This window comes from Akebia trifoliata, chromosome 4 (assembly GCF_017979445.1).
Source record: "Akebia trifoliata isolate Shusen 1 chromosome 4, ASM1797944v1, whole genome shotgun sequence".
Lineage (NCBI taxonomy): Eukaryota > Viridiplantae > Streptophyta > Magnoliopsida > Ranunculales > Lardizabalaceae > Akebia > Akebia trifoliata.
Window position 1 is genome coordinate 15,635,291 of NC_141378.1, and position 12,422 is coordinate 15,647,712.

Here is a 12,422-nt window from a genome sequence, read left to right on the forward strand (position 1 = left end):
TATATATATATATATATAATATATATATATATATATATATTATATATATATATATATATATATATATACAAATTTCAATGAAGAACAAAAAGAAAACCCTAGATTTTCGGGGGTTTGGAGAAAACGAAGAGATGTAACAGTACTTTAGTCTCGTAGTTCTCCACCAAATCCGATGTTGAGAGAGAAAAAACAAATGCACCTTATTTATTTATTTTTGGCTGATTTAATAAAAAAATACGCTCAAAATTGTATCTTGAGAGCATTTAATTTGAACATTAATTCATGTTGAATGTTTTTTTACTTAATTATTTTAAATATTTTGATGTATATTGAGACTTAATTGATATATTTTTTTTTGTCAGATGTCAAATATGGGAGACAAAGACACTATCAATGCCAATATTGAACCAATTATTGATTCTACTCCTTCTGTTCCTTCTGCTACTACCGGCACTGTTGTTTCAAAACCTAAGGTAAACTCAACTCGCAAGCCTTATAAACCAAAATCTGATGTTTGGGATCATTTTACTAAAATGAAAAATGATAATGGGGGGAAGTCAGAAAGAGCTAAATGTAATTATTGTGGTTCAGATTACGGGTGTTCAAGTGTTAATGGGACTAGTACATTAAGGAAACATTTAACTAAATGTCCCAAGTATCCTTATCGTGATGAGAAGAGGCAAGAAATCCTATCATTCCAAACAGTAGGGCACGAAGGAGATAGTAGCCTTACTTCTTGGAAATTTGACCAAGAGTTATGTAGGGATGCCCTTACAAGAATGATAATCACTGATGAGTTGCCCTTTAAGTTTGTGGAACGCGAAGGTTTTCAATATTTTTTAAGCGTATTGCAACCTAAATTCCATTTAGTGTCTCGCACCACTATAGCAAAAGATTGCTTACAATTGTATGCAAATGAAAAGAAGAAGTTGAAGAATTTTTTGAATACTTCTGTCCATAGAGTCTCTCTTACTACGGATTTGTGGACTTCTTTACAAAACATTTCATACATGTGTCTCACTGCACATTTCATTGATAAAAATTGGAAACTACATAAAATGATACTTAATTTTTGTGTAGTTACTAGTCATAGAGGTGAGGCAATTGGTAAAGCAGTTGAGTTATGTTTGCTTCAATGGGGCATAGAGAATGTGTGTACTATCACGGTTGATAACGCAAGTTCTAACGACATTGCAATTGGTTATTTGAAAAAAAAGTTGAACAAAAGGGGTGGTTGCATTCTAGAAGGTGAATTTTTGCATATGAGGTGTTGTGCACATATTTTGAATTTGATAGTAAAAGAAGGGATTAGTGATGTGCATGATTCTATTAGTAGAATTTGCGGGGCTGTGAAATATGTGAGGAGTTCTCCGTCAAGAGCTCAACAATTTAAGAAATGTGTTGACCAAGAGAGAATTACATGTAAGGGTTCTTTAGTCCTTGATGTTCCAACTAGGTGGAATTCAACATATCTTATGTTGGATACCGCTATAAAATTTCAAAAAGCATTTGAACGGTTGGAAGAACAAGAACCACAATTTGAGAAAGAAGTTAGAGGAGGGCTTCCCACTGAAGGTGATTGGAATTATGCTCGAGTCTTGGCTAAGTTTTTATAAACTTTTTATGATGCATCTAAACGAATGTCGGGTTCTCTTTATGTCACTGCTAATTCTTATTTTCATGAAGTTTGTGCCATTGAAAATACTATTTCTGATTGGTCTAAGAGTCTTGATCATTTCTTGAGTTCTATGGCAGTGAAGATGAAGGATAAATTTGATAGGTATTGGGGGAGTCTTGACAAGGTAAACAAGATGTTGTTGGTTGCTGTGGTATTAGATCTTCGTTATAAGTTGAGATATGTAAAATTTTGTTACTCAAAAGTTTATCCACTTATAAAGGTTGAGGAGTTGATTAGAACAATAAGGGGAACAATAAACCAAAATTTTCAGCATTATCAGTTTCTTGACTCAACTTCAGCTGTTTCTTTAAATGATTTTACTCAAACTTTAAATGAGATGGAAGTTGATCAACTAACTGGTGAAGGTACTGTTCAAGTCAAGTCACTTCAATCTGAGTTTCTGAAGCACTTGGAAGAAGAAGAAAGTGCGGATTGCAAATCAGAAGTAAACAGATACTTAGAAGAAAGTGTTGAGAAGCAAGACATAAATTTTAATATTTTGGATTGGTGGAAAATTAATTGTTCTAAGTATCGCATATTCCCTATGGTGGCACGAGATTTGTTAGCTATTCCGGTTTCCACTGTTGCTTCCGAAAATGCTTTTAGCACTAGGGGTCGCGTATTAGATCAATTTCGTAGTTCTCTAACCCCGAAATTGGTGGAATGTTTAATTTGTGGGCAAGATTGGTTACGTGCTTCACCAGTTCCAATTGATGTTGAAGAAAGGTTAGAAGAACTTGAAGAAATTGAGTCAGGTAACTTTTAATTTTTATATGATTTTATTTTATTTGTGAAGTTCTTTAATTTCTATTTTCTATTTGATAACAATTTATTTTATTTTCTATTTTTACAGTTATTACAGATGATTCTGAGCTTCTTGATTGAATTACAAATGCTTCTTCATTCGTATTTTTAGGTAAATTGTTATTCCATAAATTATTACAATAGAATAATTTTTTTAAATATTCGACTTTATATATATAACAATAGTGGTTTTTTTTTTTTTTTTTTTGTTAGACTTATTGATTGGAGCATGGAGGAAGATGGAGAATGGTTAATTTTTTTTGTGCTTTACTTTTTTTATTATGTATGGTTTCTAATAGAACTAGGGTGTTATTGTAAGGAAAGATTGATTTATTTAAGACAAATTGTATGAATGTGTTGGTGACTTGGTGTGATATTTGGATTTTGAACATTTTAATATTTAGATTTGGATTTTGGACATTTTAATAGTTGATATATAAATTGTATGCTTTTCCTTGACTTACAATATGAAAAATCTGACTTTCATTTAAAGACATCCCCGAAGGTGAGGAGAACATAGGATGTAAGACTCTTTGGTTCTGAATCTCTATTTGCTGATTATCTTACTCATGGGCTGGCCAACCTATTGGGTTCATGGTAATTACTTTTCATATCACAATTTAAGAATGTTTCTACATATATACTGGGTTCATGGTAATTCCTTTCATAAATTCTGAGTGTATGTAGATGGTTGATACACATAAACATGCTGACATAGTGCCTCGGTGTTTCCCATTGTCTGTGTAAAGTGGTGCTGCCCATGGAGGGAAGACCCTTTTCATGGCATCGCGATTGAGTGGCCAAGGTGAAATTTTAATAGAAATTTTGTATTTGTTTATCTGAGAAGTTGTTGCATTTGGTATTTTTAGATGTGGGAGAATCACGTGAGAGATTATACTATTTATTCAATGAAATTGTCCCCTACACATCCCAAAAAACATCCCTAATTGGTACCCATGTCATCAATCTTAATAATCTAACTAATGGATCAAAGCTTCAGAATCTACCATTTTTTTTTCCTACTTTCGGAGCTATGCTAAATTGCTAATATGTGCTTTTGGGTTTATATTTATAGTAATCATTTATTTTATAATTTCTTGTATTCAATAGTAATCTATCCAATCTGCTACACCCAGGTTCTCTTAACACAAAAAGATTGGTGACATTATCTCCTCTTTATTCTTTCACATAATTATGAGGAACTACAATTATTTCTTACCAGGAAAATGGGAGGTCAATTCTCAAAGCATTTGGAACAAGATAGATTCCTCTGCATCATCAAATGTAATGGATTCCACATCTTTTAAGATGAACCTGGAAAGTAATCCTCAGGTAGAGACCATTGCACTGCTAAGACAAAAAAAAAATCTAAAATAGGATACAATGTATGAATGGTGTATACTCCTTTCACTTAAACATGAGCATCAGATTTTATGTTTTATTCCTCTCTTTAAATCTGAGCAGATTTTATGCTTAATTACATCATATTTTAAATCTTTTTATTTGTATTATTAATATGTGAACTAATGCACAATTATACAATGGCTGTAAATATTGACTTGAATTTATTTCCTTCTGCATCAGGAAGAACAAACCTATATAGATATGGTTTTGATCTTTGTTATGCTGCTAAGAATAATAATTCATAGTTTACAACTTCATATAACTGATGGATTTTTCTATGTTATTCAGTAGCATATGCAGGGCCAGAAAGCTGGGTTTCTTATAGAATCTCTGTCATCCTATCTCTTATTTAGATTGACAGCATTAAATTCCATTCATGCATTGGTGAACATGGTTCAAAATTCTTTTCCCCACTTTCTTCAAGTTTTTAAGGCAACAAGGTCGCCTTTTGCTTGTATATCTAATTCCATGAATAAACCTGTACCTTTACAATTGGATTTATCCTTGCCAGCAATTCAAGATATTAGATGGAGTTTCGCACGGTTAATTTATTTATTCAACACTCAACTTGAGAGAAATGTTGCCACGTAAGTGATACATACATGCACTTCATTATGATTTGAGTGCTCAAGCAATGTACCATGTCTTTTGGCTTACATATTATCAATTTTTTTATGTGATTAAATCCTGATGTATCAATTCAGGCTACCTAGAAAAAATGTATTCAATTCAGCATCATTTTGTTTGAATAATATAATAGTTTTTTAAAGGGAAAGTTTCCTTTTTGAACTTGATATTCTTACTCTTGAAAGTGAAAATCTCAGGGCATATGGCCTTACCATACCTTAAGATGAAATGGAACATAGCCACCGGCATATTAGGATCATCAATTTTTTTGACAACCCGGGGAATCGAACCGAACCAAACCGAATTAAGGTCGGTTTGGTTCGGTTCGGTTCTATACCAATTCGGTTCGGTTCTGGGTTCAATATTATGGAACCGACCTTGGTCGGTTCAATTCGGTTCTAATTTTGCTCAAAACCGAACCAACCCGAACCGAGTTGCACCCCTAGTTTGAATTGCATAAATAAATCAAAAAAATATTATTTTAATTTAACTTTTGTGATATTATATAAAAAATAATGATAAAATCATTTTTTTTAAGATTTGAATTATTACACCGCAATTTCTTAAATTATTATTGAACTATGGCACCCCAAATTTTTTAGTAAGCTACTATTGGCACCTTATGTTTTAATTATTTCACCCCAATTTCTTAAATTATTTATCACACCCCTAATTAAAGATTAAAATACATTGTTCAAACATTACAAAGGTTTAGCTCAAATTATAATCTCAACATCATAACACTCATTTAAATAATTTTAGTAGTTGTTTACAATTATGATTAGACTCATATAAAATCCTAAACCAAAAAATTAAATTTAACAAATAATGAGATAGTTTCTTTTGACACCCCAACTTTTATTATTTTCTTTTTTATTTAGAGTATAATCTATCAAATTTGGGGTGCCAATAGCAGCTCTCTAACTTTATTTATAAAATAAATATTGATATAATTTAAAATTAATTATTCAATCAGAAATTTACAACAACAAAATGAATTGATTTAGATAATTTTAATTTTTTTTTATAAAAATAATTAATTTTTAACAATTTAAATATTTATTTTATAAATAAAATTATGATTTTGTTTGATTTCATTTTTTATTGTGTGCTTTTTTATTTTGTTTAATTTTATTTATAAAATAAATATTAATTTAATTTGATTAGTCGTGTGCTAGTAAATTGTTTTCCAAGGGGGAGGGGTAAGAAAATGACTTGTCGTTAATGAAAAAAAATTGGAGGTGTTGAAAAATCGTTTTCACTCAAATTTAGAATTTTTGACTCGTCAAACACTGAAAAATTGTCATTTCATGTAATCAAACATACCCTAAGAATTTATTACATTAATTATTGACCCAATAATAATTTTTGTAGGCATAATTGAAGAAGGAAAATAAAAACAATAAAGAAGTGAAACATTTCCTTTTTAATTTTTGGAAGGTAATTGGATAATTTTAAGTGATGGAGTGCAATTGGTAGCAGCTGGTGTGCAATTAGTCGAACTCTTTTAAAAATAGACAGCTGCTATTGCCTCACCAACTATTGCTAACGCCACCTTCTTGACCTAGGTCTTCTTTTCTGATACTATTACAAATAACCTAAATGCCCTCGTGATATGTAACTATCCTATAGCATGGTGGCTGATTAAAGGTTTCGGTTAAAGCTTGCAATTGTGAGTTGTGACTGAGAGAGAGAGAGAGAGAGAGATGGCGACCAAAGCAGTCATGGATTTCAACTGGAATCGAACTTGTAATTGGTCGTCTCGAAGAACAACACCAACTAACACTGCAAAAGCTAGGGTTTTCACCACTATCAAATGTTCTGTTTCCCTATCCTCAAATGGTTCTACTGGTACTGATATAGGTCTGTAGAACGCAACTTAATTTCTACTTCTGTAATTCATCCCGTTAATCAGGTCTGTTTTTTGTTCAATTTTGATGTAAATCTGTAGGTTTGGGGGGAAGACCATGGAAGTTAGCAGATGCAAGACTTGTTCTTGAAGATGGTTCTGTGTGGAAAGCTAAGTCGTTTGGTGCCTCAGGAACTCAAGTTGGTGAAGTGGTCTTTAACACATCCTTGACTGGGTAAGATTTAAGAGAAGATTTCGTTTTTGTTGGATGGAATGGTTTGCGTTGATTTCTCAATTTGTTACTGTTATCTGAAATGTGTTTTTGGAAGAATTGGGTGTGTTAGATTTGGTAGTTTTGATTGTTTTAAGGACACGAGTAGTATAAACATGGTTTTAAAAATCTGCCCGAGACCGTCCGAGACAACTTGGGCAAGTCATCTCGATCTAGAGGGAAATTTAATTGGATGGTTAATGTGAATTATCCGTCGCATTGTCTTGTCCAAGATCCAAGATGACTTGTTTGGTAGTTTGATTGTTTGATATTTTTTCTTATAAAATAATCAATTGTTAATATTTTAAATGTTTGTGATATGTAAAAATAAATCACTAGATGTGGCGCAGAGTGGAACTAAGGAGCATGATTTGTTTGGCGGACCACAAATTTCATATATGAGACGTTGGGATGATGAATGTTTTACAAAGGAAAGAATAATTATCATTTAAATATAAATATATATTTATAAAAATATTATGTAACTTGATCTCAATTACTAAATTTTTTTTTTTCATTGAATGATCTAAGGAAAGCATGTGTACCGATCATTTTTCTCTTTAGATAGTGATAAGAAATCAATAAACAAAGGAAATAAATAAATAAAAAGAGCAAAAGATTAAAGAACAAATGGGCAGAAGAAGAGATAAATGAAGGGGAAACAAACAATAAAGAGAGAAGGCTATTTTAGCATTGCTTGGATACAATCCTTTGTATAAAACAAAAAAGAGATATAAAGGGGATTGTTTTTTTGTTGCACAAACACAACCCATGTCCAAAAAAGGGGAGGAGAAGAAGAACTAACAAAAAGGAGAAAGAAGGAAGGATTGTTTCAGTGTTTCGAATATAAACCCCCCCCCCCCACACACACACACACGCACGCGCGCATGCACATAGGCATACATTCATACACACACATATGGAGGGAGGGAGGGAGATTTAAGTGCACTAGTAAAATTTTAGAAACCATGCAGTAATGTTAAGACTCAAACCAATGCTCCAAAAATTCCTAGGCATTAATGATGTGGAAATTTTAAGCCTTAACTCAAGGATCCTAACATACCCCCACGCTTCAAGACTGACACCCTTGTTGGCCACACTTTATGTCGAACCCCCCAGCCCCTTGGCCCTCTTTCCAAGTACCATTTACCACTATTTATTTCTTCCATAAGTTGCCCCTTCCTAGACTAATCACAATGGCAGACCCACCGGGGTTGCATCACCCAAAAAACAATTGTATGTAAGAGTTTCAAAGAGTAAATTTACTGACTTCAAGTGGTGGAAAAACAAAAAAGAAAAATTTCCCGTAAATATTCAAATAAACTTGTAATCAGCAACATCATGCCCTGATTTATACATTATCCTCAATGTTGATAAATCAGTTTCAGACCGGTTCACAAAATATTTTTGAACATGCAAAAGACAACTCTGAAATGGGCAAATCTATATCAAAAGGCAGTTCCATTTCCACAATGTGGGATTGAATCATAGAGGAAATTTCATGTCTGTCAAGTGTACTTTTGTATGTGTGAAAGTTCAAGGGAATGAGCATTTTCTATGTCATGGACTGTAACTCTAAAGTCTCATTGATTCTAAATTATGTAGAATCTGATATGTAAGAGTGTAATTTTGTAGGTACCAGGAAATCCTCACAGACCCTAGTTATGCTGGCCAGTTTGTCTTGATGACAAATCCACATATCGGCAACACTGGAGTTAATTTGGGTACGTAACAAGAAAATGTTGTGGACCCTTTGTCTTCTTATGGTGTTTTTGTGAACTCTGTCTTCTTTCCTATCAGATGATGAAGAATCAAGGCAATGCTTCCTTGCTGGTTTAGTAATCAGGAGTTTAAGTATCAGGTATGCTACATTGGTCCAGTGCTGTATTTAAGAATGTGCATGTTGTACCATTTCTGATGTTTTTGAAATGAACTGTTATTCAGTACTTCAAACTGGAGATGCACAGAATCACTTGGGGATTACTTGGCAAAAAGGAACATCATGGGGATATGTAAGTGATATTCTAGGCAACATATTCCAGAGAACCCGTTAAAGTAATTCTAACTATCCTCATAGGTTTTAAATTCATTCTTTATTGTTATATATAATAGATGATGTGGACACACGTGCAATTACACGTAGATTGAGACAAGATGGAAGTCTCATAGGCGTACTAAGCACAGAAGAATCCAAAACTGATGAGGAACTTTTGGAAATTTCTCGTACATGGGACATCGTTGGTGAGTTCTAACCTTATATTGTGTTAAGGAGGGAAACAGCACTTGACCCAATGTGTTATAATGCCTATGTTCAACTTTCAGACCTCTTCTTGTTCTTGGCTCAAATATGTAGGTGTTGATTTGATAAGCGGCGTCTCTTGCAATACCCCATATGAATGGGTGGACAAAGCAGACTCGGAGTGGGATTTCAACACTAATGGGAGAGACGGAAAAAGTTTTCATGTTAGTATTATAACTTAAGAAATATTGTTATGGTACACTAAACCTGTTTTTGTGTTGAAATTTCTCACTCTTGTGTGTGTGTGTGTGTGTGTGTGTGTGTGGAATGAAGGTTGTTGCATATGATTTTGGTATCAAGCATAACATACTGAGGCGCTTGGCTTCTTATGGATGTAAAATCACAGTCGTCCCCTCCACTTGGCCTTCTTCAGAGACGCTAAAAATGAAACCGGATGGAATTCTTTTTAGCAATGGCCCAGGTGATCCTTCGGCAGTTCCTTATGCTGTTGAAACAGTGAGGGAAATACTTGGAAAAGTTCCTGTTTTTGGAATTTGCATGGGCCATCAATTACTTGGCCAGGCATTGGGTGGTAATACTTATAAAATGAAGTTTGGTCATCATGGAGGAAACCATCCAGTCCGCAACCTCCGGAACGGCAGTGTTGAGATCAGTGCTCAGGTGCTTTCTCTTTTCATCCACTATTTGATGCTCTGTTATGAGGCGGATCTTCACTTTCCTAATAAATTATCAAGATCACTTCGTCTCAGAATTTTCATACTTGTTTTCTTCTTATGAACCAACTCTAACTGAATTCGTTTGTATATATGAATTAGGATAAGACTTGAGAGTCGTGCTGGAGTGACCTCAAGCTGGAACCTCATATCACACTTCTTGACGTGAAAGTGGATAGGAACCATAGATGCTTTTTCACACGTATCTCAATGAAAAGCATCTATGGTTCCCATACACTTTCATGTCAAGAAATTCGATATGAGGTTCCACTTCAGCATTATTGTTAGGATAAATATACTCCCTGTTCATTATTATGTTAGCAATCCAACGGTACTGTGAATTGGTTCATTGAAGACAGACCTCATAAAATTTCAATTCATTCTTACATACTTCACTTGAATTTGAAGAATCTGAACTGTTAATTTAGAGAGTTGCTATTGGCACCCCAACTTTTACTTATTACACCCAATTAAAAAAAAAATTAATGATAAGTGAATGTTTGAGAATAAGTAAAAGTTGGGGTGCCAATAGAAGCTCAATTTTTTTTTCTAGATTTCTATTTTTTGTGGGTTTAGGATTTAATATGAGCCTATTCATAATTGTAAACAACTACTGAAATTGTTTGAACACGTGTTCTAATATTTTGTAATGTTTACAAAATAATTTGCATCAAACCTTCGTAAAGTTTGAATGGTGTGTTTTAATCTTTGATTGAGGTGTAATAAATAATTTAAGAAATAGGGTTGTAATAAATAAAAGTTGGGGGTGCTAATAGCAGCTCTCTTAAGTTAAGGTAGCTTTCTAATATTGTTACTTTGTTAGTAAATGCTAAAATGTAGGAATTTTTGCAACGAAGATTTTCTTGTTGAGAATGACTCTAATGTACAGTTGGATCGTCCAAACTGTTATCCATATGAGCCGTGATGAATGCACGTGGTAAATCATACGCGGTTGATGTGTCAGGGGCACAGAACCATAGATCTTTGTCTTCGGGATACACAAGGAAAAAGATCTGCGGTTCTGTGCCCTTGCCACATCAGCCACGTACAGTCCGCATATTATTTACCCCGTGCATTCATCGTTAGTCTATCCATATAGATCTTGAGTATAAGCAGGGTGTAGACTTGACTCTCTCTATGTATAATAAATATAGTTCCCTTCTTCGAATGTTATTTATTTATTCATTTGACTCTGTGGCAGAATCACAACTATGCAGTGGACCCTGCATCATTACCAGAGGGTGTAGAAGTGACCCATGTGAACCTGAACGATGGGAGCTGTGCTGGACTTGCCTTTCCTGCATTAAATATCATGTCCCTTCAGTACCACCCAGAAGCTTCTCCTGGTCCTCATGATTCAGATGCTAGTAAGATACTTAGTCTTTCCTCCCGCTCAGCATGCCCACTCGTCTGCTTCCACACGCACGCACACACACACACAAATATGGCGTTACCCCTGAAACCACACCTCCACATCGAACTTCCATACATACATAATAGTTTGGAATGGCCTGGATTCCGAATTTCAGACACATTAATGTGCATGCATGCATACATAGTTTTTGTGATTGAAATTATATACACATTATAAGGTATCTTCTTTCGTACTCATTTTAAGATGATTTTCTTGCCTACAGCTTTCGGAGAATTCATACAGTTGATGAAGAGATCCAAACAAATTGCATGAGGGACGTCTGCAAGTGTTTCAGGTTCTGAAAATGTCTATCATAGAGGGCAACCTTGGATTTTGTTTCTTCTCTTTGGTGTGGAATTGGTTAATATCCATCCATGGACGTCATCTGTGATGTGAGGATTATGAAGTAGTTCTTTGAGATTTTTGTTTTGGATTGCCAAAAAGAGGTGAAGAATATATATGTTCAAACACTACTACACATTCTGATGGTCATCTTAGATTAGTGTGCTGTTCACCTCGTGCTACTGTTATTATCGACTCTGAAATGATAATTAGTTAAGATTGCACCAGTAGGATTGATTTTCTAAGATTTTGACAAGAATAGATTGCTCTTTGAAATCTATGGGAATTCTCTCAGTGAGAAGAATGGTTTGTCGGATATGGACAATACTTGAGTTAACAGGAGAAAAAGCAAAATAATATTGCAGGTTTTTGAAGTCTTAAGCCGTCTCTCTATGATTTTGGGGTGAAAAAAATCATAAGCCCATGAAAATATTCTACATGCAATAAATCAGATGTATTTGACTAATATTTATCCAGAAGAATTAAGCCATCATTTCCACCAAAATTCATTTCTGCTGATGCAGGTCCAACCCTTGAGAAGCTAAAGCAAAGTATGCACGCAACCGCATTAGATTTTTTGAAGGACTGTCTCCAATAGGTGATAAATCAAAGAAAGACAACACAAATGGTTTCCAACCATGGTTTTAAAACTCATTTTGATGCCTTATCTCGTTCATGTCCATGATTGAAATCAAGTAATCTCAGATGAATTTTCCAATTTATTCGAACCTGACACAATCAATTGACTTTTTAAGAGATGTAAGATTTGACATAAATTGTCAATCTGTCTTGTTGGTGGACAGTACTGAGACAAACCAGACAAGTCATCTTGGTCTCAAACAAGTTTTAAAAACATGTTTCCAACCAATGGAAAAAATCAAGGTTGGGGCCTTGGTTTCAACTCTCTTTAGACCACAAAGGGCAGACTCGAGATTGTTGAGCATGATGTTACCAAATTTGTTACTAATGTACTGATCACTGTGTACAACCCCACTTTATTAAGGTCCACAAAGGGACTAACCATCTCAAATCCAACCTAAACCAGTTCCAACAGTTTTCA

The 12,422-nt window shown here is 34.1% G+C and overlaps 2 protein-coding genes across 3 annotated transcripts; both read left to right on the top strand.

Moving 5' to 3' along the window:
* Positions 1–1,850: 1,850 nt before the first annotated feature.
* Positions 1,851–2,763, top strand: LOC147404110 (zinc finger BED domain-containing protein RICESLEEPER 2-like). The gene is made up of 3 exons (XM_086437705.1): positions 1,851–2,433; positions 2,532–2,594; positions 2,696–2,763. The coding sequence occupies exons 1-2, from the start codon at positions 2,016–2,018 to the stop codon at positions 2,561–2,563; spliced, it is 450 nt and encodes a 149-aa protein (XP_086293831.1). The 5' UTR covers positions 1,851–2,015; the 3' UTR covers positions 2,564–2,594; positions 2,696–2,763.
* Positions 2,764–6,166: 3,403 nt separating this feature from the next.
* On the top strand, positions 6,167–11,607 carry CARA (carbamoyl phosphate synthetase A). 2 transcript variants are annotated; one of them, XM_086439958.1, is made up of 10 exons: positions 6,167–6,376; positions 6,465–6,597; positions 8,269–8,357; positions 8,434–8,494; positions 8,578–8,645; positions 8,746–8,874; positions 8,987–9,096; positions 9,206–9,553; positions 10,808–10,973; positions 11,244–11,607. In XM_086439958.1, exons 1-10 carry the CDS (start codon positions 6,220–6,222, stop codon positions 11,291–11,293), a joined length of 1,311 nt encoding a protein of 436 aa, XP_086296084.1. In that variant the 5' UTR covers positions 6,167–6,219; the 3' UTR covers positions 11,294–11,607. The 2 variants fall into 2 exon arrangements, with proteins under 2 accessions (XP_086296084.1, XP_086296085.1); XM_086439959.1 differs by having other exon boundaries at positions 6,167–6,364.
* Positions 11,608–12,422: the final 815 nt, after the last annotated feature.

Coding starts and splice junctions, on each gene's coding strand:
- CARA (XM_086439958.1), top strand. CDS start 6,220: ATGGCGACCAAAGCAGTCATGGATTTCAACTGGAATCGAACTTGTAAT. Junction 6,598..8,268: donor TTTAACACATCCTTGACTGG/GTAAGATTTAAG, acceptor GTAATTTTGTAG/GTACCAGGAAATCCTCACAG. Junction 8,495..8,577: donor ATCAGGAGTTTAAGTATCAG/GTATGCTACATT, acceptor ACTGTTATTCAG/TACTTCAAACTGGAGATGCA.
- LOC147404110 (XM_086437705.1), top strand. CDS start 2,016: ATGGAAGTTGATCAACTAACTGGTGAAGGTACTGTTCAAGTCAAGTCA. Junction 2,434..2,531: donor ACTTGAAGAAATTGAGTCAG/GTAACTTTTAAT, acceptor CTATTTTTACAG/TTATTACAGATGATTCTGAG.